General features: G+C 44.9%; 1 protein-coding gene across 2 annotated transcripts in view; it reads left to right on the top strand.

The window, feature by feature from the left end:
* The window catches only part of fam20cb (FAM20C golgi associated secretory pathway kinase b), a 96,014-nt gene extending 68,319 nt beyond the window's left edge, over positions 1-27,695 (top strand). Inside the window, exons 4-10 of one of the 2 annotated variants that reach the window (XM_041207138.1) lie at positions 10,349-10,441; positions 10,528-10,643; positions 12,225-12,405; positions 13,475-13,584; positions 14,958-15,039; positions 22,302-22,361; positions 26,807-27,695. In XM_041207138.1, the coding sequence (XP_041063072.1) occupies positions 10,349-10,441; positions 10,528-10,643; positions 12,225-12,405; positions 13,475-13,584; positions 14,958-15,039; positions 22,302-22,361; positions 26,807-27,059 (895 nt within the window). In that variant the 3' untranslated portion in view covers positions 27,060-27,695. Of the gene's footprint in view, positions 1-10,348; positions 10,442-10,527; positions 10,644-12,224; positions 12,406-13,474; positions 13,585-14,957; positions 15,040-22,301; positions 22,362-26,806 lie in introns of those variants that run through there. The other variant, XM_041207139.1, reaches the window with a different exon arrangement.
* Positions 27,696-27,969: the final 274 nt, after the last annotated feature.

Genomic DNA, 27,969 nt, shown 5'->3' with positions numbered 1-27,969 from the left:
GGGATTGATTATTGAGTCCCACAATACAGTCTGTGAGGCACTGGCCTATTTGGGCTATGTGGACTAACACAGGTGCAGTACTGAGGGAGTGCTGTACTGTGAGAGGTGCCATCTTGCCGATGAGATATTAAACCGAGTCTGCCCTTTCAGGTGGATGTAAAAGATCCCGTGGTGCTATTTCGAAGAAGAGTGGGGGAAAGTATCTCCCCGGTGTCCAGGTCAGCATTTATCCCTCAGCCAACAGCTTGAACTTGTGTGGGCTTGAACCCCTGCACTCTTTAGATTGACAGTGGATAGGCTTGAGCTAAATCTGTGCAGCAGAGCTTTAAATAAAGCAAGGAGCACAGCCGAACATGTTGGAAATTCAGTGACGTAGATAGAGACAGCACTTTGTGTTCTGCTCGGTTGGGAAATAACTCTGGTTGGACATTGTAACCACAAATATGACTGGAGCCTGTTTCCACCATCACAGCACAGAACAGACTCTTCCAATATTATCAGCTGCCAGCTAGAAAAACAGCTCAACTTTAATTATTCAGGCGAGTCATTCTTTTTAAAATGAGAGCCTGCCACAAATGACGAACCAACTATTTAATCCCCAGACTCATCCTTCCCCTTTCATTTTATTTCATGTTTAACAAACCTCTGATTTACTTGGGCTATACAAAAGCTAAGATTTATAGGAGAATAAATCATGCTGGGTATTTGATGTTTACAGAATTGCACTGTTATGTTCATCAGAATGTTTCATTTTATTTATTAATATATTAACGTCAGGTTATAAACTTTTCTTTGGTGGGCTTTTGTCCGGCTGCTTGCGGCTTGGAAGATGCCTAGGAGTTCAGTGAGTTCTTACAGTCCGGTTATTTTTCCTGGATTTCAGGCCTGTTCATTCATGCTGTGATTATGTGAAGGAGACGATGTCACAGGAAATGATGCTGTAGCATGTGTCAATTTTACAGCCCCATTCATCAGGGAGCACTCAGCAATGTAGAGCAAGCTGCACACAGACAAAATTCACACACACACGCACACACACACACCCCATAACAACAAAATACATCACACAGACACACAGACACACACAACCCCCACCCCCCGCACCCCCCCAACACCAACCCCTCCACCCGCCCCCCCCCCCCCCCCCCCCCCCCCCCCCCGCCCCCACACAACCGTAATTACAAGATACATCTCTCACACACATGGTAACTACAAGATACATCACACACACACACACCGTAGGTACAAGATACATCTCACATCTCACACACACCATAACTACAAGGTACATCTCACACACAACCCGTTAATACAACACACACACACACACACACACACACACACACACACACACAACATACAACATAACTACAAGATGCATCACACACACACACCGTAATTACAAGGTACATCACACAAAGACATACACACAGAGTCACAATAAGATTCACATGTACATACACACAGACATATAGGCCAGAATCTTTCAGGCCTCCCCCATGGCGAGTTCCCCCGTAGTGGGGCTGATGAGCCATTGAAATCTCTATTCACATCAACGGGACAGGTAAAATTCCAGCTGTAGACACTGTAACTACCTACAGGGGAAATTCATACACACATATGCAAACACACACATTGGCACCATAACTACACAGAATTGTTACAGTGCAGAAGGAGGCCACTCGGTCCATCGTGTCTGCACCGGCTCTCCCAGTGAGCAATTCACTTAGTTCCATTCTCCCCATAACCCTGCATTCTTCCTTTTCAGATAACAGTCTAATTCCCTTTGTAATGCTTCGATTGAACCTGTCTCCACGACACTCTCAGGCAGTGCATTTCAGACCTTAACAACCTTGCTGAGAGAAGGCTTTTCCTCGTGTCACCTTTGCTTCTTTTGCCAATTATTTTAAATTCGTGTCCCCTCATTCTCAATCCTTTCATGAGTGGGAACAGTTTTTCCTTATCCACTCTGTCCAGACACCTCATGATTTTGAATACCCCTATCAAATCTCCCTCCTGCCTTCTATTCTCAAAGGAAGAGTCCTAACTTCTCCAATCTGTCTTCATACTGAAGTTCCTCATCCTGGAACCATTCTCGTGAGTCCTTTCTGCACTCTCTCCAATGTCTTCACATCCTTTACATGGGGAGGAGTTTAATGGGGATGCATTCTTTGCCATTCACCCCCCTCCCCCGCTGGTTGAAAAGTCAGTCAGCACCATGCCAACCTTAAATCTGGCTGACCCACAGCGATAATAGGCTGGGGCGGCCTTAATGGGGCAAGAGTGGGACTTCTGCCCCTCAAGGGCAGGAAGTTCCATCCTCAAGAGTGGCTGGCCAATCTGATTGGCTGGCAGCTCTGCAGTCCCAGCAGCACCAGAAGCAAGTAATGGTTGTTGCTGGGACTGCAAGCAGCTCCCAGGAAGGAAAGCCATGGATAGAAACATAGAAACTAGGAGCAGAAGTATGCCATTCAGCCCTTCAAGCCTGCTCCGCCATTCATTATGATCATGGCTGATCATCCAACTCAATAGCTGCTCCCTTTTTCTCCCCATATCCTTTGATCCCTTTCGCCCCAAGAGCTATATCTAACTCCTTCTTGAAAACAAACAATGTTTTGGCCTCAACTACTTTCTGTGGTAGTGAATTCCACAGGCTCACCACTCTCTGGGTGAAGAAATTTCTCCTCATCTCGGTCCTAAATGGTCTACCCCGTACCCTCAGACTGTGACCCCTGGTTCTGGACTCCCCCACCATCGGGAACATCGTTCCTGCATCAACCCTGTCTAGTCCTGTTAGAATTTTATAGGTTTCTATGAGACCCCCCTCATTCTTATGAGCTCCAGTGAATATAATCCTAACCTGCTCAATCTCCCCTCACATGTCAGTCCTGCCATCCCAGGAATCAGTCTGGTAAACCTTCACTGCACTCCCTCTATAGCAAGAACATCCTTCCTCAGATAAGGAGACCAAAATTGCACACAATATTCCAGGTGTGGTCTCACTAAGGCCTTGTATAATTGCAGCAAGACATCCCTGCTCCTGTACTCGAATCGTCTCACCATGAAGGCCAACATCCCATTTGCCTTCTTTACCGCCTGCTGCACCTGCATGCTTACCTTCAGCGACTGGTATACGAGGACACCCAGGTCTCGTTGCACATTCCCCTCTCTCAATTTATAGCCATTCAGATAATAATCTGCCTTCCTGTTTTTAATACCAAAATGGATAACCTCACATTTATCCACATTATACTGCATCTGCCATGCACTTTCCCACTCACTCAACTTGTCCAAATCACACTGAAGCATCTCTGCATCCTCCTCACAGCTCACCCTCCCACCCAGCTTTGTGTCATCTGCAAATTTGGAGATATTACATTTAGTTCCTTATTCTAAATCATTAATATATATTGTGAAAGATACAGGATTTTAAATAAATCTGGGCATTTTGGTCAGGGAGGGATTGGAGACCCCAGCGAAGTTGGTGAGGGCAGGGGGTGAGGAGGGAGAGGGGGAGAGTTTTAGAGGCCATTATGCAGACACAAAGTTGGGGGGTACTATCTAGGGGGTGTGAGGGGGAGGAGCTACCCTAATGGACACAGGGACCACCTCCACCCCCCCCCCCCCCACCCCCCCCCCCCCCCCCCCCCCCCCCCCCCCCCCCCCCCCCCCCCCCCCCCCCCCCCGTACCCAATCCATTTTCCTTCCTGCTTTTACCCGTGCACAGCTGGGCTGGCCGCCTTCTTTCTGACTTCCCCAGCTGCACATTTTATTGCAGCGGAGGTGGAATGAGGTCCTCCTGTGCCCATTAATGTGCTACTTAATGGCCTCAATAGGCCTAAGGGCAGGGGAACTGGCTGACACCTTACCCTCCCTCCGTAATATGGGGGACAGGTCAGGAGTGGGCAGGAGGGCAGTTGGCTGGCCACACACTTTATTGTTTGTATTTCCTCACCTTCAAATACACCAGCAGGTGGGGTGGGGGGTGATAAGGGGGTGTAAAATCCACCCCACAGTAACTGCAAACAGGACCTCCTACAGTACAGAGCTACACCGGCCTATTATCAAAGAACCAGGCAGCAAACCTTCTCCACTGGGGCCACTATGCTCTGCCTCAACACCACCACCTTGTGGGAAGTGGCATCTTCAACCTCTCTCTCTCTCTCTCTCTCTCTCCTGATGGCAGACTGCAGTTGAGAAACCAAGTCGAATTACAGTGACCCCATTTCCAACTTGGTTGAGATAAGCTCAGTCAGCAAAGTCCCTCCTTGGCTCAGTGTCACATTGTAAAACACTTCGACAGACAAATCCAAAATTGCAGCTTTCAAAAGTTGTAGATTGCTTCAGCCACAACCTTAGGACATCCCAAAACCAATGAAGGATGTTTGAAACATCGCACTATAGGAAGCCCTGCAATCAGTTTTCACACAGCAAGTTTCCACAAACAGCAATGAGATAAAATACCTAATTTTTATCGATGTTGATTGAGGGATAAACATTGGCCAGAATCCCAGGGCAATCTGCTCTTCTTCAAAATACCATTGTGATATCTTTCACATTCACCAGAGAGGACAGAGAGCATCTTGGTTTAATGTCTTATCTGAAAGATAGCACCTCCAACAGTGCAGCACTCCCTCATTACTGGCACCAGGAGTATCTGACTCAGAGTCAGAGCACTTACCACTGAGCCATAGCTGACACAACTCAATTATCTACAGCAAATCTTCAAACATGGTAACTTCCCACAGTGGGACAACGGCTTGGAAACTTGTGTAGTGCTGGAGAAAAATAATTAACATGAAGTTATGACCATCATTTCCCACTGACCACATCTTAAAAGACAACACGATTAAGTTTTCCAATTAATGTCCAGTATCAGAAATAAGTGAAACTCATGAATCCTATCCAAACGTAAACAAAAGGTGTTTCCGGATCCTGTAGTAGCTACAAAAAAGACTTATTGTGACTCCCTCTCCCTTTTCCTTAGGGCAGAATTTTGCTCTTGGTGGGGGTTGCTCAGCGGGGGTGGGGCGGTCAGGAAGCCGACCACTGCCCACGATCTGCACCGGCCCGTGATTTCACACTGGCAAGCCAGTTAAGGCCCACCCAGTGTGAAACACGAGCAGCAGCGCTGAGCACTGCCTGTGCAGGGGTCGGAGGAGGGTGAGCAGGCCAAGTGCAAACTTCAGTCATGCGCGCGAGTGAACCCTGCCCCTGAGGCACAGAAGCTGCCTCAGGGAGATGAAGAGATATAAAAATATAAAGAAATTAAAAATATAATAAAACATGTCCCCCCATGTGACTCTGTCACATGAGCAGGGACATGTTATGAATGAAAAATTAAAGTTTTTATTATATTTTTATTTGCTTTTGGAAACCTCATCCCACCCGCGGATGAGGTTTCCAAAAAATGCAAAGGCTGCTGGGTCTTTTCGCCTGCCCGCCAGCCGTAAGGCAAAAAAATTACATTAATTGATTACTTAATGGCCTTAACAGGCCTTTTAATTATCTATCGCCTGACTGCGTGTTGAGGTTGGCCCACTTGGACGACGTCAACGGTGTCATTTCACACTCAAGTGGGTTGCACACGCGCCCACCGAGCGAAAATTTCTGCCCTTAGAGTTACCAACTCTGGTTGGACGTATTCCTGGAGCTGACATCACATGGCTTCCCACCTCCAACTGCCCCACCCCCACACTTCTACCATTGGTTGCCTGAAATGTCAATCCTCATAGTGCCCTGTCTTCCCATGGCCAATGGTCAGAATCTTCATTATCCAATTAGTGATTCTTGATGACCAGTCAACCAATTAATCCCATCCTCATCCACATCCAATGATTTATAATTAATAAACAAAAGTGTTCAAAATTTCCTTTTAGAAATTATCACAAATTTTTAATGTCCCTGATGATTTTATAAATATGAATAATGGGCCACTATTTGAAGATGAGCAGGATGGATTCCCCCCCAGTGTCCAGTATTTATCCCAAATTAGCATAACAGAAACAGATTATCTGGTCATTATCACAGAAACTAGGAGCAGGAGTAGGCTATTCGGCCCTTCAAGCCTACTCCGCCATTCAATATGATTATGGCTGATCCTCTATCGTAACGCTATACTTCCACTCTCTTCCCATACCCCTTTACTCCTTTAGTGTCTAGAAATCTATTTCCTTCTTAACTATATTCAGTGACTTGTCCTCCACAGCCTTATGTGGTAGAGAATTCCATAAGTTCACCACTCTCTGCATGAAGAAATTTCTCCTCATCTCAGTCCTAAATGGCCTACTCCATGTCCTGAGACTGTGACCCCTTGTTCTAGACTCCCCCAGCCAGAGGAAATGTCATCCCTGCATCCAGTCTGTTCATCCCTGTCAGAATTTTATACATTTCAATGAGGTCCCCTCTCATTCTTTTAAACCCCAGTGAATCCAGGCCTAGTCGACCCAATCTCTCCTCATATGACAATCCTGCCAACCCAGGAATCAGTTTGATGAACCTTCGCTGCACTCCCTCTATGGCAAGTACATCCTTCCTTGGGTAAGGAGTCCAAAACTCACACAACACTGCAGTGTGGTCTCACAAAGGCCCTGTAAAGTTGCAGTAAGACATCCTTGCTCCTGTACTCAAGTCCTCTCACAATGAAAGTCAACATACCATTTGCCTTCTTAACTGCTTGCTACACCTGCTTGCTTGCTTTCAGTGATTGGTGTACAAGGACACCCAGGTCCCTTTGTACATCAACATTTCCCAATTCATCACCATTTAAATAATACCCTGCCATTCTGTTTTTCCTACCGAAGTGCATAACTTTAAACACACCACCTTATACTACATCTGCCGTCGTTGTTTGTGGGGGCTTGCTATAATCAAATTGGCTGCTGCATTTCTTACATTACAAGACATCAAAAATATTCAAAATTGGCTGTAAAGCACTTTGGGACGTCCGTAGGTTGTGAAAGGCATTATATAAATGCAAATTCTTCCTTCCTTTCTCATCCATGCAGTTACAGAATGGGAATTGGACTCTACTATCCCATCGGGCACATCTTTGGGGTCTACAAAGGGATAAGGAAGCCTGGCCTGTTTATGGGATGCCGGCAAAGCCTGTATCTCTGAGCTCGCCCCCATTCCTGCACACTGTCTCTGAGACCACTTCACTCACGCAGGCAATCAGACCCCTGCCCTGTTAATAGCGTTTAGCCTGGGCTGTCAACTTAAGCACTTCTCTGTATGGAGAAGCTTCACACCACATGATGTCTGAAGGCTTTCACAGTCGGTGCCTGTCGAAATCTAGCGAGGAGACTCCTGTGTTTTGTTCGTTAAGAAATTATATATTTGGATTCTGCAGGAAAAGGCTCAATTCAATTAATCTGACGGAAACCTATGATTTTCTCACCGACATTTCTCGGGTCACATTCATTAAATTAAGATTGGAGTAAACCCAGAATTAAAGGAGCAATTATTTCAGCCATGATGATTTGCAATTACTGATGCTCCTGTTGTGAGTTTGACATTTGGCCCACTATTATCGTACAGGAGGGAACTTGGCTGGTTTGAATACTGATGGCAAGGATGTGAATATTCAGAATAATATTCAGTGATAAGGGATCTCATTTTCTCAGCTGGGAGAAGGATTTTCTCCTCCTCTCTGTAATTTGAGGCTGTGCGACTCTGCCTCGCAGCACAGGCCAGTTCTCATTCTCCGGCTTCCCATCCTGTGCTGAGACCTCATTTCCAAACATGTGAGACAGTCGCTATCAATTTCCAGAATGAGAAAACAGTAACAACTGGGAAATCAGAATACTGGTCTTGTGTATCTTAAAGTGGAACACCAGTAAAAAATGGGAAATAAAATCGCAGGGCTGAACTGTTTTTCCTTCTGGGCTATTGGGGTGGCCAGGCTGCTCAGCAGCCCCATGGCCTCCTGTGTTCTATCCCCAGTCCTCTGGTCTGGTGCCAGCTGTGGCTCAGTGAGTAGCACGCTCAGCTTTAAATTCAGAGTTGACCTGGGAGCATACCCCACTGCAGCGACTTGAGCACCAAACCTCAGCCAACACTCCAGTGCAGTACTGAGGGAGTGCTACATTGTTGGCAGTGCCATTCTTTCAGAACAGACGTTCAACAGAAGCCATGCCCTCCCTCTCAGGTGGATGTAAACAATCCCATTGCCACTATTTTGAAGAAGAGTGGAGGAGTTGTCCTCAATTATCCTGGTCCATATTCACCCACAATCAACATAAAAAACAGATTATCTAACAATTATCACATTGCCGTTTTGGGAGCTTGCTGTGTGAAAAAGTCTGCTTTGTTTCCTACATTATAATAGTGACTACTCTTCATAATGTAATTCACTGGGTGTAAAGTGCTTTGGGACATCCTGAGGTCATGAAAGGCACTATGGAAATGCAAGTTCTTTTTTTCTTTGTGAGTTGTAACAGTTAAATTCTGTTTGGTTTGCTTCCCTGACACATGAAAACTGGCAACATTAACAAGCTCAACTCTTCCTTATTCCTGTAGAGGCCAAATCGATTGGCTCTGGACCATCGCTCCCAGTGTGGTACTTAGGGAGTGCTGCACTGCCAGAGGCACCAACTTTCTGATGAAGTGTTAAAACGACACTCCATCTGCCCTCTCAGGTGGATGTAAAAGACCCCACATCAAAGATGGGCAGGGGAGTTCTCCCTGGTGTCGTGGTCAATATTTATCCCTCAGTCAATGTCACTTAAACAGATGATCTGGTCATTTTCACTTTGGTGTCTATGGGGGCTTGCTGTACATAAATTGTATAATTGTAAATTGTATAAACATATGCTACATTACAAAGTTTACTACATTTCAATCATACTCCATTGGCTATAAAATTCTTTGGGACAACCTGAGACCATGAAAGGGACCATTGAAGTGCAAGTCTTTCTGATTGACCATTCCTGAAGCCATGTTCTATTGGATACGGCACAGCTTCTTGATGCTAATTGCATTTGTTTTTGATGTTTGTAGCTGTTTCACAATTTAAAATTCTCACACCAAGGATCAATTCAATACTGAGAACCCTGATAGAACCCTCTCATCAGATTTCCCACTGACACTGTAAGGCCAGGGAGCCAGTACCTGCCAAAGCCAATCAGTCCCTCTGGACCACTCCCCAGTGACCCCCTTCTCTGTCCCATTATATTAAGTGCAGTGGCCAATGCACCAGGGGCCTGGTCCTCCACACACTCTCCATTGGCAGGAGGATCAGTAGCCAGAGGACACAGATTTAACATATTGGGCAAAGGAACCAGAGGAGATATTCTTTTCACAGCTGGTTGTTGTGATCTGAAGTGTGCTGTCTGAAGGTGGTGGTGCAAGCAGATTCAACAGGTACTTTCAAAAAGCAATTGGATAAATAGATAAAGGGGGGAAATTTCTACTTGGAAAGAGAAGGGAAGTGGGATTAAACAGATAGCTCTCTCAAAGAATCAGCAAGGGTACAAATGGGCTGAATGGCTTCCATCTGTGCCACATCATTCTAGGAATGATCCTCATTGCTGCCTCTATGCTGGAGCTGTGAGATCTCTAGAATGGGATCTTCTGCCTATGCTATCCAAGGGAAATATCCTGGCCGCTAGCTGTGGAAAGAGCCCGGTGTGGCTGGGGCCTAAACCGTGGAATGATGGGAGCAAGTGGGGAGCAGCAACTGTTAGCAAAGCGAGGGCACTGAAAGGGAAAGTGATTGTGAGAGACATGGGGAAAGCATTGTTAATGAAGGAGGAGGTAAATGAATAATAGTACAAGGAAGAAGGGTTGTAAGGGCAGAGAATGTGCACTCTGCTTTGAGAATAGGGTGTTACCGCAAACAGGTAACTATTAAGAGATGGGACTGCGGTGAGGGTGATGGGCAGGGGTTTAGCTACAATGAGCTTGGTTGAATAATGGGTAATTTTAATCTAGAGTACAATGTCACAGTGGTTATGTTACTGGAGCAGTGATACAGAAGACTGGACTAATCATCCAAAGACATGAGTTCAAATCCCACCTTGGCAACTTAAATCCAATCATTAAATACATCTGGAAATTATTGATGGTGACTGTAAAACTACCAGATTGTAGTAAAAGCCCATCTAGTTCACTAATGCCCTTTAGGGAAGAAAATCTGCCATCCTTACCTGGTCTGGCCTACATGTGACTCCAGACCCACAACAATATTGACTCTTAACTGTGAAAAGGCATTTGGAACCGTTTGATCGTATTTAAGAAGATAGCTCACCACCACCTTCCTAAGAGAAGTTAGGTATTAAATGTTGGCCTTGCCAGTCATGTCCATCCTGTGAAAGAAAACAACCTTAAACCTCGTGTTCTTTTCCAGACAAACCAGAGAGCAGGAGACACCTCCAGATTTCTTCTATTTCTCTGATTACGAGCGACACAACTCAGAGATTGCTGCTTTCCACCTAGACAGGTAAGGTCGCTGGTAAAAGAAAGGATATTTATCATTGCTCCCTTGCTCTCATTGTGGTGTAACTTTCTGGCTTTTCCCTCTCAAAGAATTCTGGATTTTCGGCGTGTGCCGCCTGTTGCTGGGAGGCTGGTCAACATGACAAGAGAAATCAGAGACGTGACTCGTGACAAAAAACTCTGGAGGACGTTCTTCATCTCACCAGGTAAGGAAGCTGATTTAACGGGGCCTGCACTCCCACTTCACATGGCCACACGGCACCTTTCAACCCTTGTGGGAGGGGCTGATCAATGGACCGACCATTGGTGGGTCAAGGAGGAGTCACACAGGCAAGGTGATTGGCTCACATGGTCACATGGTGTGCAGCACCACCACCTTAACCTACAGAAGGTCGTGGGTTCAAAACCCACTCCAGAAACTTCAGCACGTAATCCAATCTGACACTCCCAGTGATTTGCACACTTCAACTCAATCTCCCCATAACTTTCTTTGCTCTAAGGAGAACTTATCCCAGCTTCTCTAGTCCCTTGGCTCTCTGAAATCCCTCATCCCCAGTATCATAGGTGTCAGCTGTGCCTCAAGGTGCAGCACTCTCACCTTTTGAGCCAGAAAGTCGTGGGTTCAAGTCCCATTCTAGAACATAGCATTCAGATTGACTCTCCCAGGAATTGTACTGAGGGAGTACTGTACTGTCAGAAATGCTGTCTTTTGAATGAGACTACTGCCCTGTCAGGTGAAGATAAAAGATTCCTTGGCCATTATTTCAAAAAAGAGCAGTGGGAGTTCTCCAGGGTGTCATGGCCAATACTGATCCCTCATTCTGACAGCCTCACTGGTTAACATGAGCCAAGGATCAATACTGCCCCTAATTTGGCTCAGGATGGCATCTTCCCATCGTGGAGAATCGTGCTATCAGTGAGCACAGGTCAGAGAATTCCAGCTCTGCATTGCACGCCTAGTTCCAGAAAGAACTCTTTTCAGGTGTGACTTTACCATTAGGATTGCAAAATTAACCCCTTCAGAGAGGCCAGAAGTTAGGCTGGTGTGGGAAACAGTGCAGTTGGAGGAGGGGGTGTTCCCCTGAGATTCAGATTGAGGTAAGTTGTGGGGCCAAAGTAAGGAGAATTTTATTCTGCAACTAGGCATGTTAAACCTCACAGACGGGCATTGGCTGCCCTGTTAGTGTTTTGCCAGTGGGTTCAAAAGGCACAGCTGCCTTACAGGGAGTCATGCCCATTGAAAATTAGAACCCCTTTTTCCCAAACATTTGCTGCCATTCAGGATTATTTGGAAGTGCTTGTGGAGTTCAAGCCCTTTGCGTAGACAGCAGTGCTGGTTACCAGAGGACAGTACTGCAAATCGGAGCTCTTGCATCAAAATAATAGTGAAAGACACCGTCTGCTTGATAATCACCTTATGGCCATTCTGTTTGGCCCTGCACACAACTTAGCACATTCCCCAGAGATTGCGTCCAACAAACTGCAGTTGCAATGCCCCAGCTCACCTGCGATGTCCTTGAATCAGGTAACTTAAGTGCAACTTGCATCAAGTCCCATTCACCCACAGGATGTTGGGGGTCTGGAACTCATTCCCTGAAAATGGGGTAGAGGCAGAAATCCTCATTGCATTTAAGAAATGCTTGCATATTCACTTGAAGTACTGTAACCTACAGGGCTCCAGGACAGACAGGAAGGGCCCAATGTACTCCTTCTGTGCCGTAAATATTTCCATGTTCTATGATTTGTTGTTGCTGACTGTGTTTGTACATCTCTCTTTCCTCAACCAGCCAACAATGTGTGCTTCTACGGAGAGTGTTCCTATTACTGTTCCACTGAGCACGCACTATGCGGGAAGCCTGACCAGATCGAAGGCTCACTGGCTGCATTCCTACCTGACCTAGCACTGGCAAAAAGGAAAACCTGGAGGAATCCATGGCGACGGTCATACCATAAACGCAAGAGAGCTGAGTAAGTTCAAGTAGGAGCAGATTGTTAAAAGGACAAAGGCTCTCTAAAGAACAGAATAAGTTTGAATTAGGGCAGTTTGTTAAAGGGACAGCTTCTGTTTAAGGTCCATGGTAACAGCAATTTACCAAAGGGACAATGGTTCTTTGAAGAATCATAGAAAGAGCACAGTAGGTTCGATTATGACTGTATTTGTGGAAGGGATGATGCCTCTTTAAACATTGGATTGACACATTCATCACCCTCTTAGCTACCTCAACCTATCCAGAGCCAGGAAAAGGTCAGGAATCTGAGACTAACACTGCTGTGTATTGCTTCCTGATTGGCCATCTTAACTGTGGAATCTTATCAAATGCTTTTCAAAATCTATATCCACTGCATTGAATGTACTTGACTGAAATTCCTCCCAAGGACTTCTGAACCACAACCTGTTCTTTCAAAATCCATGCTTCAATTAATTCATTTTCCAAGCGCTTAGTAATTTCATCTGAGACATAGACAGTGGAGCTAGAGCCAAACTGTAAGGTCAAACTGTTACCCACTTGTGAGCTCCCTTCATGAAGCAACATTTCCTTCTGAAACTATCCATCAATGATGCCTTTAATGTGATAAAACATCCCAAGGCCCTTCACAGGAGTGTTTATCAAACAAAATTTGATGCCAAGCCACATAAGGACATATTAGGGCAAGTGATCAAAAACTTGGTCAAAGTTTGTAGGTTTTAAGCAGCATCTCAAAGGAAGAGAGCGAGAGGTAGTCCAATTAATTGTTGAATCCTCCAACTCCAGGATAGATGAATAGAGATAGAATCCACAAAATATGGAATTAACATTGAAATCCAGAAGCCTCAGTAATGGCTGTTGTGATACAGACTGTTGTATCTGTTTAAATAGATTCCAGGATCAGCTGCCTGCAAAGTTACTATTAAGTGCTGGGATAAACGGAGACATTAGCACCAGGTGACTGCCTCAGCTCAGGAAGGTTAGCGGAGAAGGGACCAGGCACTGAGATTTCACTCGCTGCACAGCGGTAGCACACCCTTTTACAACAGTTTTCTGTTTCCTTTCAACAGGTGGGAAGTTGATCCTGACTATTGTGAGGAAGTCAAACAGACTGCCCCTTACAACAGTGGCACCCGTCTCCTTGATCTCATCGACATGACTATTTTTGATTTTCTTATGGGTAAGTAAGTTTGCTTTGCTTCTGAAAATAGGAAGAAAGGAAAACTTGCATTTATATAGCACCTTTCATGAGGCCCCAAAGCACTCTGCAGCCAATGAAGTATTTTTGAAGTGTAGTCACTGTTGCAACATGGAAAACGTGGGCAGCCAATTTATGCACAGCAAGCTCCCACAAGCAACAATGACTTCTTCAAAATAGCAGTGGAATCTTTTACAACTACCTAAGAGAGCAGATGGCACCACAGACAGTGCAGCACTCCATCAGAACTGCACTGGGAGTGTCAGCCTTGATTTTTGAGCTCAAGACCTGGAGAAACACTTGAAGTCCCAACCTTTTGACTCAAAGGTGAATGTACGGCCCACTGAGAAATGGCTGAAATGTTTGGGAAGACGTGTGCTCTGTTGGTAATGGCACTGGACAGAAAGAATGCAGGTTTGATTCTCAATCTGTGCTAAGTCAGTTGACCTCACCCAGAACACAGGAGCAGGAGGAGAGGCCATTCAGCCCCTTGAGCCTGTACCACCATTCAATGAGATCATGGCTGATCTGCATCTTAACTTCATTTACCTGCCTTGTTTCCATAACATTTAATCCTTACGTAACAAACATCAATGAATCTCAGTTCCGAAGTTTTCAGCTGATGCCCAGATTCAACAGCTTTCTGGGTGGGGTTGCCAACCCTCCAGGATTGTCCTGGAGTCTCCAGGAATTGAAGATTCATCTCCAGGACATTACTGTGAGAAAAAACCTGTGGAGGAAAATCAAGGGGGCCTGAAAGCAAATTGTGTGGCTTTTGTTTCATTTTCTTGGAGCACTTCATTAGTTATTAAAAAAATCTGAGTTGAGAAAATAGGCCTAATTGACAGTCAAGAACCATCCAATCGAGTAATTGATCATGATTTCTAACACAAGAGAAGGCGGGGCTCCATAAGGGTGGGCACATCAGGCAACCAATCGAGGGTGGCTAGGGGCAGGGCAATTGGAAGTAGGTCATGTAATGAAACCTTCAGGAATTTGTCCAACCAACGTTAGCGACCCCAAGATGGTGGTCAAAGGGCTACAGTTGGCCTGAGACATCTCTCTGGAACGGACGGATCGGGTTGCACACCCAACCTTGATCCATGTCTAGTGATTCCTGTTAGAAAGTTAGGCATGAATGAGGACGGGACGGGATTGAGCTTGCCCTCAGAGCCCCCACCCTCCCACTGACACCCACTGTCTGGGCTCACTTTGGAGAAAGGACGGGCACCAGGATGTGGAATCAAGCCTGAGGCAGGCAGTGGGACTAAGCCAGGATTGGTCTCCGTGGTGTTAAGCATATCACACACCGACTGCCTTCAGTCTGATTGCTTTCCTGCTCCTTCCTATTACAGGAAATATGGATCGGCACCATTATGAAACTTTTGAAAAGTTTGGAAATGATTCATTTATTATTCATCTGGATAATGGACGAGGGTAAGGATTAACAAAAGATAGTGCCTTCTGATTCAAATAGTGTAAATACATGTGTGTGCATGTGTGTGTATATGTGTGCTCATGAGAGCGTATTCTGTGCGTGTGTTTGAGTGTGCGTGAACGTGTGTATGTGTGTTTGAGAATGTGTGTGAGAGAGTGCACTCATGATCATGTGTGTGTGTGTGAGCAGGAGTGTGTGCATGTGTGTGTGTGTATGTGTGTGCATGTGCGTGTGTGAGTCCTTAAATGCGTGTTCATGTACTTGTGTATCTGTGTGTCTAGGAAGGTTGACATAACTTTAACTCTATCATACTTATTTTTTTTTAGTTACAGTTTATCTCCAAGAGTCTGTAAAAAATAGAACCAAATGCCAGCTACTTGGTGAATGCAGAGATCCAGGGTGGCACAGGGAAGTTCCTTGTTCAATTGGCAGTTTGTGCTGAGTGAATTGCTCAAGGAAAGAAATTTACAGGACTTTTTTTTTTCTCTTTGAAAGATTAAAATTTCCATGGTGAAGCTGGGCAGGACTCAAGGGCCATGTGGCTGCTGTGGATGATCAGAGCTCAGCTCTGAAGCACCCTGACCTTCTATACCACTGATAGCAGCAATGCCTTCCATCCTGAGTGCAGTGAGTCAGTGGCAATGTCCTGGCCTGAATATCGATGCTGCCATTGGGCAGGCGAATCATACTGTTCACTGTGTCTCCTGCCCTCACTGCACCAATCAATCCTTGACTGGGCACAAAATTAGGTCCCCGAGTCCGGCGGAAGGGTCCACTACTCAAGCCATTCTTCAAGAAAATGTCCATGCATCACTCAATCCATCACCTGCAACACAGCAGGAATCAGCACCAAGCATTACTGGTTCAAAAATAGCTGCCAAAGATGATTTATTCACTGAGCAGTTCATCGGTGAGGCAGAGCATCACACTCTTTCCTGAATTAACAATGTCCTATCACTTTGCCCAAGAAACATGGGCAGCAGCTAAAGGCTGCTAGCTCACCAGTGTCTGGAAACAACGCTGATGAGAGCCTCCCATTATCTAAATGAACGAGAGGCCCAAGGCCGTAGTTGAATGACGGCTGCTTGGCCTCACCAGGTAAAGGAAGCTGGGGATAGAACTAGGTGGCTGGTGTCTCCCTGACATCTACAGCTTGTCAGTTCTACCACAGCAAGAGACTTAGTCTGCTCAAGAACCTTGAGAGAGGCAGAGAGTTACAGAAACAAGGAAGTTTTGTTATGAATCACTACTTAGCCTTTGGCTGGGATATTACATCCAATTCTGTACACTAGCCTTTAAGAAGGCTGTCAAGGCCTTGGAAAGGGCGCAGAGGAGATTCAGGAAGAAAGAACTTGCAATTTTGTGGCACCTTTCAATACCTCAAGAGTCCCAAAGCACTTCACGGCCAGTGAGGTACTTTTGAAGTGGAGTCACTGTTCTTTGAAGGAGCCACATGTGCTGCGGATAAAGGGGAACCGGTGGATGTCCTGTACTTAGATTTCCCGAAGGCATTTGATAAAGTGCCACATCAAAGGTTATGGCGGAAAATAAAAGCTCATGGTATAAGGGGTATAAGGCATGGATAGAAGATTGGCTGGCTAACAGGGAGCAGAGCATTGGCATAAATGGGTCTTTTTCTGGTTGGCAGGATGTGACAAGTGGTGTACCACAGGGGTTAGTGCTGGGGCCTCAGCTTTTTACAAATGACAGGGATGAGGGGACCGAAGGGATGGCTGTGAAATTTGCTGACGACACAAAGATAGGTAGGAAAGTAAGTTGTGAAGATGACATAGGCCGGGATTTTTCCCCTTGTCGGGCGGGCTCAGTGGGGGCGCGAGGGAGCAGTCGGGAAGCCGACCACCAAATGCAATCGGGGCCCAGCTGCAATTTCACGCTGGTGGGCCAATTAAAGCCTGACCAGCATGAAAAGCCTGCTGCAGTGCTGCCTGTATGGGAGGGGAGGGGGGGAAGGGAAGCGATGGAGGGTGAGCACGCTAAAGTCAAGCAGGTGCGCGCAGGAAAAACTCCCTGAGGCACAGAGCTGCCTCAGGGAGATGAAGAGTTCTGAAAATTAACAATAAGGATTTTTAAAATGTTAAAAAAAAACACGTCCCCTCATGTGACTCTCAAGGCCATTAACAATCCAATTGATTTAAATTCTTCGCTACCCGTCCAACCTTACGGTTGGTGGGCAGGTGAAAAAGGCCAAGGCGGCCTTTGCATTTCTCGCGAAACCTCATCCACTCCGTCACACGTTAGAAGTTAGTACAAAAATTTCTCATTTTTTTAAATGACAGATCGAAAACCTCATCCCGCCCGTGCAAGAGGTTTTTGCAAAAAATGCAAAGGTGGGGACAGGCAGTGAAAAATTTAAATCAATTGGATTATTAATAGCCTTAACAGGCCAACTGCCACGCGTACCTGCCGACTGAAATATCCCACGAGTGCGCGCTGACGGCGGGATGCTCACCCAATGTCATTGCACCCGAGCCGCTCAGCGAAAAATCCTGCCCTTAAGGAGGCTACAAAGTGACATAGGTAGGTTAATGAGTGGGCAAAGATCTGGCAAATACAGTATAATGTGGGCAAATGTGAAATGTTCCGTTTTGGTAAGAAGAATTAAAAAAGAAACTTATTATCTAAACGATGAGAGATTGCAGACCTCTGAGATTCAGAGGGATCTGGGTGTCCCAATGCATGAATCACAAAAGGCTAGAATGCAGGTACAGCAGGTAATTAGGAAAGCTAATAGAATGTTACATTTATTGTGAGGGGAATTGAACACAAAAGTAGGGAGGCTATGCTTCAGTTGTACAGGGCACTGGTGAGACCATATCTGGAGTATTGTGTACAGCACTGGTCTCCTTATTTAAGGAAAGGTGTAAATGCATTAGAAGCAGGTCAGAGAAGGTTTACCAGACTAATACCAGGAATGGGCGGGGTGTCTTATGAGGAAGGTTGGACAGACTAGGCTTGTATCCACTGGAATTTAGAAGAGTAAGAGGCAACTTGATTGAAACATACAAAATCCTGAGGAGTCTTGACAGGGTGGTTATGGACAGGATGTTTCCTCTTGTGGGAGAATCTAGAACTAGGGGGTCACTGATTAAAAATAAGGGGTCACTTATTTAAGACAGAGACGAGGAAAAATTTTTTCTCTCAGAGTCATGAGTCTTTGGAACTCTCTCAAAAGGCGGTGGAAGCAGAGTCTTTGAATATTTTTGACTAACTCTTGACTAACAAGGGGGTGAAAGGTCATTGGGGGTAGGCAGGAATGTGGGGTTGAGGTTACAATCAGATCAGCCATGACCTTATTGAATGGCAGAGCAGGCTCGAGAGGCCGAGTGGCCTACTCCAGCTCTTAATTCGTATGTTCTTATGTAATGTAGGAAACACGGCAGCAAATTTGTGCATAGCAAGCTTCCACAAACAGCAGTGCGATAATGGCCAGATCATTTCCTGAGAACGTATAAGAGCAGTAGACCAGACAACCCTTCGAGCCCGTTCCACCTCAATGAATAAAGCTAAGGCTCCTGCAAGCTCCTGAGCAGAGTAAATCTGTTGCAGTGGCCTGGTTCAGGATTGATAAGCTGTCAATTGTCAGGTTTACATCAGTCACTAGTTAAATTTATTGATTTTGGTGGAGGGATAAATATTGGACAGGACTCCAGGGAGAACTCTCCTGCTCTTCTCCGAAACAGTGCAGTGGGATTGTTCACATCCACCTGCAAGGGCAAACAGGGCCTTGGTTTAACATTTCAGCTGAATTCCAGCCATGCAGCACTGCCTCGGTATGCACAGGTACAGTCAGCCTGGATAATGTGCGCACCTTGCTGAAGTGGAGCTTAAACCCCCTGACCTCCTGTCTCAGGAATGAAAGCACCACCCATCGAGCCACAGCTGGCACCTAGATTTAGCAGAATGGCACTGCATGGATGACGGTCTTCAGTTACGTGAAGTGATTAGAGAAGCTGGGATTGGTTTTAGAGCAGAGACGGTCAAGGGAAGATTTCATAGAGGCATTCAAAATTATGAGGGATTATGCTAGAGTAGATAGGGAGAAAATGTTTTCACAGCAGTGAGAGAGAATGAGAGAGAGAAGGAGAGAGGGAGAGATAGTGCAGCAGTACTCACCGTGTGTATTCTTACTAACCTGGTCACAAAAGCTTTTATGTCAACCTGTGCTGAACACCAGGAGCTGAATGAGCCTCCATGTCTGAATACTGAATGCTTGTTGCCACATTTAGTTTACCTGATTGAAGCCTTCAAGATTAAATGAAGGGGAGTGACAAAGCAGATCAATGGCGCTTTGTTTACCAGAGCAAAGGCTTCAAATTCAATGGACTGAAGTAAAAAATTAGGAAACCAAGTGGAACATTTTCAACCAAAGATAATAAATAGGTGTATGGAGTAGGTTACTAAGGAAAGCTGGCAGAATGGGTTCCAGGAGACATTAAAGAGATCAGAAGCTGTGTTTCTGAATAGCGAGAGGGAGCAGCACTGTGGGTGTACCTACACCACATGGACTACTGTGATACTCAGCTCGCCAACGCCTTCTCAAGGGCAATTAGGGATGGGCAATAAATGCTGGCCTTGCCAATGACACCTGCATCCCATGAAAAAAAATTTTAAAAGGCATTGAGAGATATCGGGCGAAATTTCCCAGCAGCGGGATTTTACATTCCCACCGAAGCCGGTGAGGTTTAGAATGTCTCGTCACATTTTACTGCCCTGTCCCCACTGAAATGGGACCATAAAATTCTGCCCATTGGGTGTGAATTCAGTCTGCACTTGCAAGATAATACTTTGCTTAATGGCAGACTGCATGTTGTTTAAGTGACTTCAGCTGTCAGAATTGTGTGTTAGTGCTTGCGTTGTCTCAACCTGGAAGCTGTTGTGTAAACTGTGAGGAGTGCTAACACAGTTGTGTGAACTGTGAGGAGTGTTAACGCTGTGTGTTTTGTGAATTGAGAGGAATGTTAACACTAGACGTTGTCTGAACACAGGGGTTTTAGCACTATGCATTAGCACTGAAGTACCATTAAAGCCTCTAATGGGTCTGACTGATGGAAAGAGGAGATCGATAGATTTTTGGATACGAAGGGACTATAGATTGCTTGTAATACATTTCACTGCACAGGAAAACTCATATTGAGTGACCATACAATTCTTTCAAGGTCTCACACAGTACCCGTGAGCTTGCAATACAATTTGTGGATTACGAATGTGTAAGTGTCACAACCTGTTTTATTCAACTGCATTCCAAAAGCCGTGTTTATGAGAACATTTGCAAAAATATATAGGAACATAAGAAACATGAGCAGGAGTTGGCCATTCAGCTCTTCAAGCCTGCTCTGCCTTCCAATAAGATCATGGCTGATTTTCTACCTCAACTCCAGCTTCCCATCCCACCTCCTTGTCCATTGATTCCCTCAGTATCCATGAGAATATTGATCTCAGTCTTGAGTATATTCAATGACTGAACATCTTCAGCTCTCTGACGTCAATAATTCCAAAGATTGACAACCTTCTGAATGAAAGAATTTCTCCTCATCTCAGTCCTAAGTGGTTGACCCCTTATTTTGAGACTTGACCCCTTGTTTTTGATGCCCCAGTCGGGGGGAAACATCCTCCTAGCATCTGCCCTGTCAAGCTCCTGAAGAATTTTCTATGATTCATTGAGATCAGCTCTCGTTATTCGAAGCTCCAAGGATTGTAGCCCTAGTCTATTTAATCTCTCCTCATAGGACAATCCTTTCATCCCAGAAATCAGTCATTTGAAACTTTATTGCACTCCCTCTATGGCAGGTACATCCTTCCTTAGATAAGGAGACTAAAATTGTACACAGTATTCCAGGTATGGCCTCACCAAGGCTGCACAATCACAGTAAGATTTCTTTACTCTTGTACTCCAATCCTTTTAAAATAAAGACCTATGTATCATTTGCCTTCCTAATGGCTTGCTGTATCGGCATATTAACTTTCTGTGATACGTGTATAAGGACACCCAGATTCCCTTGAATATCAACATTTCCCAGTCTCTTCCCCAGATAAAAAATATTCTGCTTTTTGATTTGTCCTACCAAAGTGGATAACCTCACATTTCTCCACATTATACACTATAATTTCTCCACTTTATACATTATAAGGTCCTTGTGCAAATTTAAACTTTATTAACTTTGGATGTGGAAAGGATAGAAGCAAACTGTAATCCGCAAATGAAAGCATAATTCATTCAGTTTTTACACAATACCTTTCAAATTTCCCGATTTCCACATAACCGCCAAGTTTGTAACATGTTGTTCAATCGATTTCCCAATAATTCACCTTTTCTTACACCGTCACTATTTCAGCTTCATAACAGCAAGAACATTAAAAACACTTATGAATTATGTTTTTACAAACCATTTACAGTTTGCTTCTATCATGTGTGCATCCAAAGTCATTAAAGTTTCAAGTTGCACAAGGACGTTGTAAACACCTTCTATTCTATTTATCATATTCTTGTCCATTCGCTTAACCTGTTTAAATCCTTTTGCCTCCTCCTTACAGCTTACTTGCCCGCCTAACCCTGTGGCATTAGCAGCAAACCTGGATGCATTATATCACTCTGACGAAGAGTCATTCGGACTCGAAACATCAACTCTATTTCTCTCTCCACAGATGCTGTCAGACCTGCTGAGTTTTTCCAGCATTTTCTGTTTCTGTTTCAGATTTCCAGCGTCCGCAGTGTTTTGCTTTTATATTTGCAGAAAATTACCACCCATCTTAGTAATAAATAGTAAATAGCTGTGAACCAAGTACACATCAATTCTGTACTCACTAGTTACTGCCAACCTGAAAATGACCCATTTATTCCAACTCTCTATTTTCCATTCATTAACCAGTCCTTATTCCATGAAAATATATTACTCCCAATCTCATCAGCCCTAATTTTGTGTAAAAACCTCTTGTGTTGTACCTTATCGAATGCTTTTTAAAAATCCAGTTGTAAACAGGATTTGAGTTGTAAATTCAACAGATTTATCAAATGCAGTTTCTCTTTCACAAATTCATGTTGACTTTGCACAAGCATATTTTGATTTTCTAAGTGTCCTGCTAGCATGTTCCTGATAGATTCTGTCATTTCCCCTATTGCTGATATCAAGGTTGTGGTGAGCTCCATGTATAAGGTGGTTTACACATAATTCTCCTTGATTTCAGGTGGAATACTTGGAAATGGGTCAAAGCTTTCTAATGTTTTCTTGATGCCCTCCCACAGGTTTGGAAAACATTCGCATGATGAGCTCTCCATCCTGGTGCCGCTGAATCAGTGCTGTAGGTAAGTGCAGAGAGTGGGAGAGTTGCTCTGTTGGCTTTCCTGTGTCCTCCATGCCTGCAGCCTCCATTAACAGTTCAGAGTGCTTCTTTCCAATGCAGAATCTTGCATTCCCAATTACAGAAATCATTGTTTGTGCTACAAGCTCCTTTTGGTGATATAATGCCGGACTGATCGGCCACGGCAACTGTGAACTAGCTTGAGGTGAAGAGGCATAAGTTTTCACATGTATGCTGACGACACCCACCACCTCACTCGACTCCTGCACTGTTGCTAATTTATCAGACTGCCTAACTGGCTGACGCCCAGTGATGGATAAGCGGAAATGCCTCCAATTAAATATTGGGAAGGCTGAAGCCATTGTTTTCGGTCCTGTCTCCCAACTCCATTAGCTAGCTACCAACTCCATCCCTCCTTCTGACAATGGTCTGAAATTAAGCCAGCAAGCTTGGTGTCACAGTTGAAGCCCTCAGATGGGCTTCCAACCTCATATTTGTGCTAGCACTAAGACCACCTATTTCCATCTGCATCCACTTTTCCCCTGCCTCAGCTCATCTGCTGCTGAACTCCTCATCCACGCCTTTGTTACCTCTGGATTCGACTATCAATGCATGCCTGGCTGGTCTCCCACATTCTACCCTCTGTAAAGCTGAGGTCTTCCAAAACTCTGCTGCACATGTCTTACCTCGTAGGAAGTCCCATTCTCCTATCACCCTGTATTTACTGACCTACATTGGCTCCCATTCAAGCAATGTTTAGTTTTTAAATTCTCATCCTCACTTTACCTCCTCCAACCCCACACCCTGCAAGATATCTGCACTCCTCTAATTCTGGCCTCTTATGCATTCCCAATTATAACTTCTCCATCATTGGTCACCAAGCCTTCAGCTGCCCAGGCCCCAAGCTCTGGAATTCCCTCCCTACATGTCTCCGCCTTCCTCTTGTTTTTCTCCTTAAGATACTTCTTAAAGCCTACCTCTTTGACCAAGCTTCTTTGATTTCTTCATTTAATAATGCCCCTCTGAAGCACCTTGGGATATTTCATACATTAAATGCCATGTAATTATATGTTGTTGTTGTCGTCCAGTCAGCTGGATCTCATCTGGACCCAACATCAACCCAGAAGTCTTCCAATTATAGCAATGAGCTGCTTATTGTATGTGCCAGGGATAAAGTGGGAGGTCATTGTGTGCCAAGGTCACATTGGTTCACGGAGGCTATTGTAGTGCAGAGATTATTGTGCACAAAGGTCACTATGGTGATGGAGTCACCTCTGCAGTTATCTTTCTCCCTTAAGTCCCTTGAATACACAAATATGCTGCAGTTCAGCTCTGTTGGACCCTGGGCATCATTTTAAATGTGGCCTTACCTCAGTAACAGAAGCTTGTCCAATCACAGGTGTGTGAAATTCAGACACTCAGAGATGTAGAAATAAAATGGAATGACCTGTTTGCAGTAAAGTTATTTAACCCATTCTTTCTGGCCTCCAGAACTGTTGGTGCACTTTCTGGACATGGTCACACCTCAGCTGCCATATAAAATCTTACTCTTATTGTACCGGTTGGGTTTTTCTCATGCTGATACGTGCATGCAACAACTTTACAGGAGATTTGTTTTATCCTCATGAGAAAATTTGTGAGTTGTACTATGCACACTGACCAGTCAGCTCTGAGACACGAACACTACTCTGTACCGCTCTCAGCTACAGACTCCAGGGGTACAACAATTGACGTCATACCATTGGTTTAGGGGAAGGGGGAAAATTATACAGAACTCCCATTCCTGATCATTATCCAGCGATTGCTGCTGAAAAATGCATGTAAAATAAGTTGATTTAGGGGATTATCAGACTATCTTCTTCCCTCCCTTTCCGCCCTCACCTCATGTCCAAACAGGCTTCCAGCCACAACCTAGGTCGATGAATTAAGATCAGGCAAGGGGGCTAACAGTGATCCTCCAAACACTCTACCCCCCGCCACAAGTACAAGTCTTTGAAAGAGAGATCAGAATAAGGAAAGAGTAAGGAAAGAAACCTGAAAATCCTTGGCCTCTTGAACATCCCCAATTTCAATTTCCACCATTGGTGGTCGGGCCTCCAGCTGCCTGGGCCCTAAGTTCTGGAATTCCTTCCGCAAACCTCTCCACATCTGTATATCTCTCTCTCCACCATTAAGATGCTCCTTAAAACCAACCTCTGATCAAGCTTTTAGTCATCTGCCCTAATTTCTCCTTCCATGGTTTGGTGTCAAATTTTGTTTGATATTTGCTCCTTTGAAGTTTTTGATTTATTGACCTCTCAAAGATTTAGCAGTAATAGCCTGTTCTCAGATCCTAAGAATTTCGAACAATTGGCAAAACTGCATGAGGTTAATTCCATGTTTCAAATGTTTGTCTAACATTAGACGAAGAAATAAGGATGACAAGTTTGAATCCCTTTCAGCCTCTGACACTGCACTGAAACAATTCTAATCAAAGTCACAGATGACATCTCTTGTGACTGAGCCATGGTAAGCTAATCCTCCATATCCTTCGTGACCTATCTGTTGCCTTTGACCCAAGCTGACCACGCCATCCTTCTTTCCTGCCTCTCCTCCATTATTCAGCCATCGCCTGGTTCCATTCTTATCAATCCAGTCTTTGCCAGAGTACCTCCTGCAATGGCTTCTCTCCCCACCCCCTCACTGTTATTTCTGGAGGCTCCCAATGATCTAGACTTGCCCCCACCACCCCCCACACCCACCCCCCTCCCACCCCCACAACCACCGACTTCTTGGACTCATAGACGTTTACAGGACAGAAGGAGGCCTTTCAGCCCAGCATGTGCATGCCAGTCAACAAAGATCTGGCTACGTTAATCCCATTTTTCCAGCGTTTGGCCCATAGCCCTGGAGACTATGGCAACACAAGTGAATATCTAAATACTTCTTAAATGTTACAAGAGTTTCTAACTCAATCACCTTTTCAGACAGTGAGTTCCAGACTCCCACCACCCTGTGGTGCAAACATTTCTCCTCAACTCCCTCTTACCTTTCTACCTCTTACCTTAAATCTATGCCCCCTGGTTATTGACCCCTGTACTAATGGAAAAACTGCCTTCCTATCCAACCTATCTATGCCCCTCATAATCTTATATTCTATCAGGACTCTTCTCAACAACCCCAGCCTATCCAATCTTTCCTCATAGCTCGGACCCTCCAGCACAGGCAGCATCCTGGTAAATTTCCTCTGCACCCTGTCCAGTGCAATCACATCCTTCCTATAATGTGGTGACAAGAACTGCACACAGAACTCCAGCTGTGGCTGATCCACATGCTGCTCCTCAATGGCATCGATAGTAAGCACAACGACAGGTTCCACATGTATGCTGATGACACTCACCACCTTTCTCGACCCATCCACAACCTCTCTTGTCACGCTACTTGTTCAACGTCGACTTCTGAATGAACTGCAATTTCCTTCAGTTAAACAATGAGAAACAAAACTATTGTCCTCTGGCCCCGGCACATACTCTGTTCCCTTGCTACCAACTCCATTCCCCCAGAGAGGCCACAGTCTGAGACAGAGTCAGACCCTTTCAACAGCAACAACAGCTTGCACTAATATAGTGCCTTTAATACAATAAAAAAAAACCAAAGTGCTTCACAGCATCAGTAATTAGGAGATGGTAGCATAGTGGTAATGTCACTGGACTAGAAATCCAGAGGCCCAGGCTAATCCTTTGGGACATGGGTTCAAACCCCACTACAGCAGCTGGTGGAATTTAAATTCAATTCATGAAAAAATTTGTGATTGTGGGTTAGTCCATGAAACTATCATCAGTTGTTAAAACCTATCTGATTCACTAATGCCCTTTAGGGAAGGAAATCTACCATCCTTACCTGGTCTGGCCTACATGTGACTCCAAATCCATAGCAGTGTAGTTTACTCTTAACTGCCCTCTGAAAAGGCCTAGCAAGCCACTCAGTTCAAGGGCAAGTAGGGATGGGCAACAAATGCTGGCCTTGCCAATGATGCCTATGTCCCATGAAAGAATTAAAAAAAAATGACACTAAGTCACACATGGAGACGTTAGGGCAGATAACCATAAGCTTGATCAAAGAGGTAGGCTTTAAGGAGCTGGAGGCACATCTGTCAGTGGTAAAGCGCTCGAAGATTAGGGATGTGGAAGAGGCCAAAATTAGAGGAGTTCAGACATTTTGTAAGGCTGGAGGAGATTACGGAGGTGGGAACAGGCAGGGCCATGCAGGGATTTGAAAACAAGGATGAGAATTTCAAAAATTGAGACGTTGCCAGAGCTAATCTAGATCAGTGGGTGATGGATGAACAGGACTTGGTGCAAGTTAGGATACGCGTGGCAAAGCTCAAGTTTAGAGAGAAACCATCATTGACACATTAATTGTTGAATCCCTGCAGTTAATGCCATTACCTTCCATTGCTCTATCCGACAGAATAAAGGAATCGACATATCTCCGGCTACAGCTTCTGGCAAAGGAAGAGTACAAGCTGAGTGAGGTGATGGCAGAATCACTCCAACGGGACAAACTCTCGCCCATCCTAATAGAGGCGCACCTGAAGGCCATGGACAGGAGGTTACGAATCATTTTAAAGTCAGTCAGCGATTGCGTGGAAAAAGAAGGGCGCAACATTGTGGTGGAGAACGACGTAGACTACAATATCAATTCAATCACGACCAATAGGTAGTAGAGGGAGAGGGACCTCTTCTCTCACATTTTTTTACTCGTGTAAGTGAAAAATGGAAAGTCTTGCAGAGACTGGCTATTTATGTTACTTTTTGAATTCAGTGAATTCAGAACAGAGATGTAATTGTTCCCAAATATGTAAAGTATAGACTCCATCCCAGATTATTATAACTAAAGTTTCTAAGTTAAACCATTTATTTGTTTTTCTCAATGGTATCCAGTGCTGAGATGTGAATATTGAACAGGTAGGAGTGTGCAATCCCAAAAGAGAAGAAAAATTTCCAAATAGATATATATATATGTATATATATATATAGATATATATATAAAGGGGAAACATGCTGATGAGCAAAATACTTGAAAGCTGGTAAAACTGATTTGAGCAACCTGGGCATTGCTCTTATTATTAAATGAAGCAGCAAAGCTGTAATGTTGATTTTCCTTGGAACCTCCCGACACATGTTAATCGGCCACTTCCAGCTTTGCTTTCCGAGTTCTTTGTGTACAAGTACAGACGGACGAGCTGGTTTCTGCGGCTGTGGGCTTTTGCGTTAGCAATGTTTTCGGGGTGGTGTTGGGGTTTTGTGGTAATTGTTTTTGCGATTTGGTGAAAGTGCAATAAAGATTATGGCAACAACCTGTGTCTGGTCTGCATCTCCAGATTAATTCGGTGGGGTGGGCTGGAGGGGATTGGGGGGGGCGGGGGGGCGGCTGCTGGTGTTTGGCAGGGGCTGAGCGATTTTCTAAGCGCTGGTCTTCAAAAATCAAATTCGGCCTAATGAAAGCTGCTCTGCAATTTCCTGTCGTGGTTCCCACTGGGACACTGCTCCACTGCTGCTGATTGTCCTCTAACTCTTCACCCAAAGGACTATTGAAGGCCAAGAGAGAGGGTGTTGGCAAGTTGGAATCAT

The sequence above is a fragment of the Carcharodon carcharias genome, chromosome 15 (assembly GCF_017639515.1).
Source record: "Carcharodon carcharias isolate sCarCar2 chromosome 15, sCarCar2.pri, whole genome shotgun sequence".
NCBI classification, from domain to species: Eukaryota; Metazoa; Chordata; class Chondrichthyes; order Lamniformes; family Lamnidae; genus Carcharodon; species Carcharodon carcharias.
The sequence above is the reverse complement of the archived record's forward strand: the minus strand, read 5'-3'. Positions and strand labels throughout refer to the sequence as shown.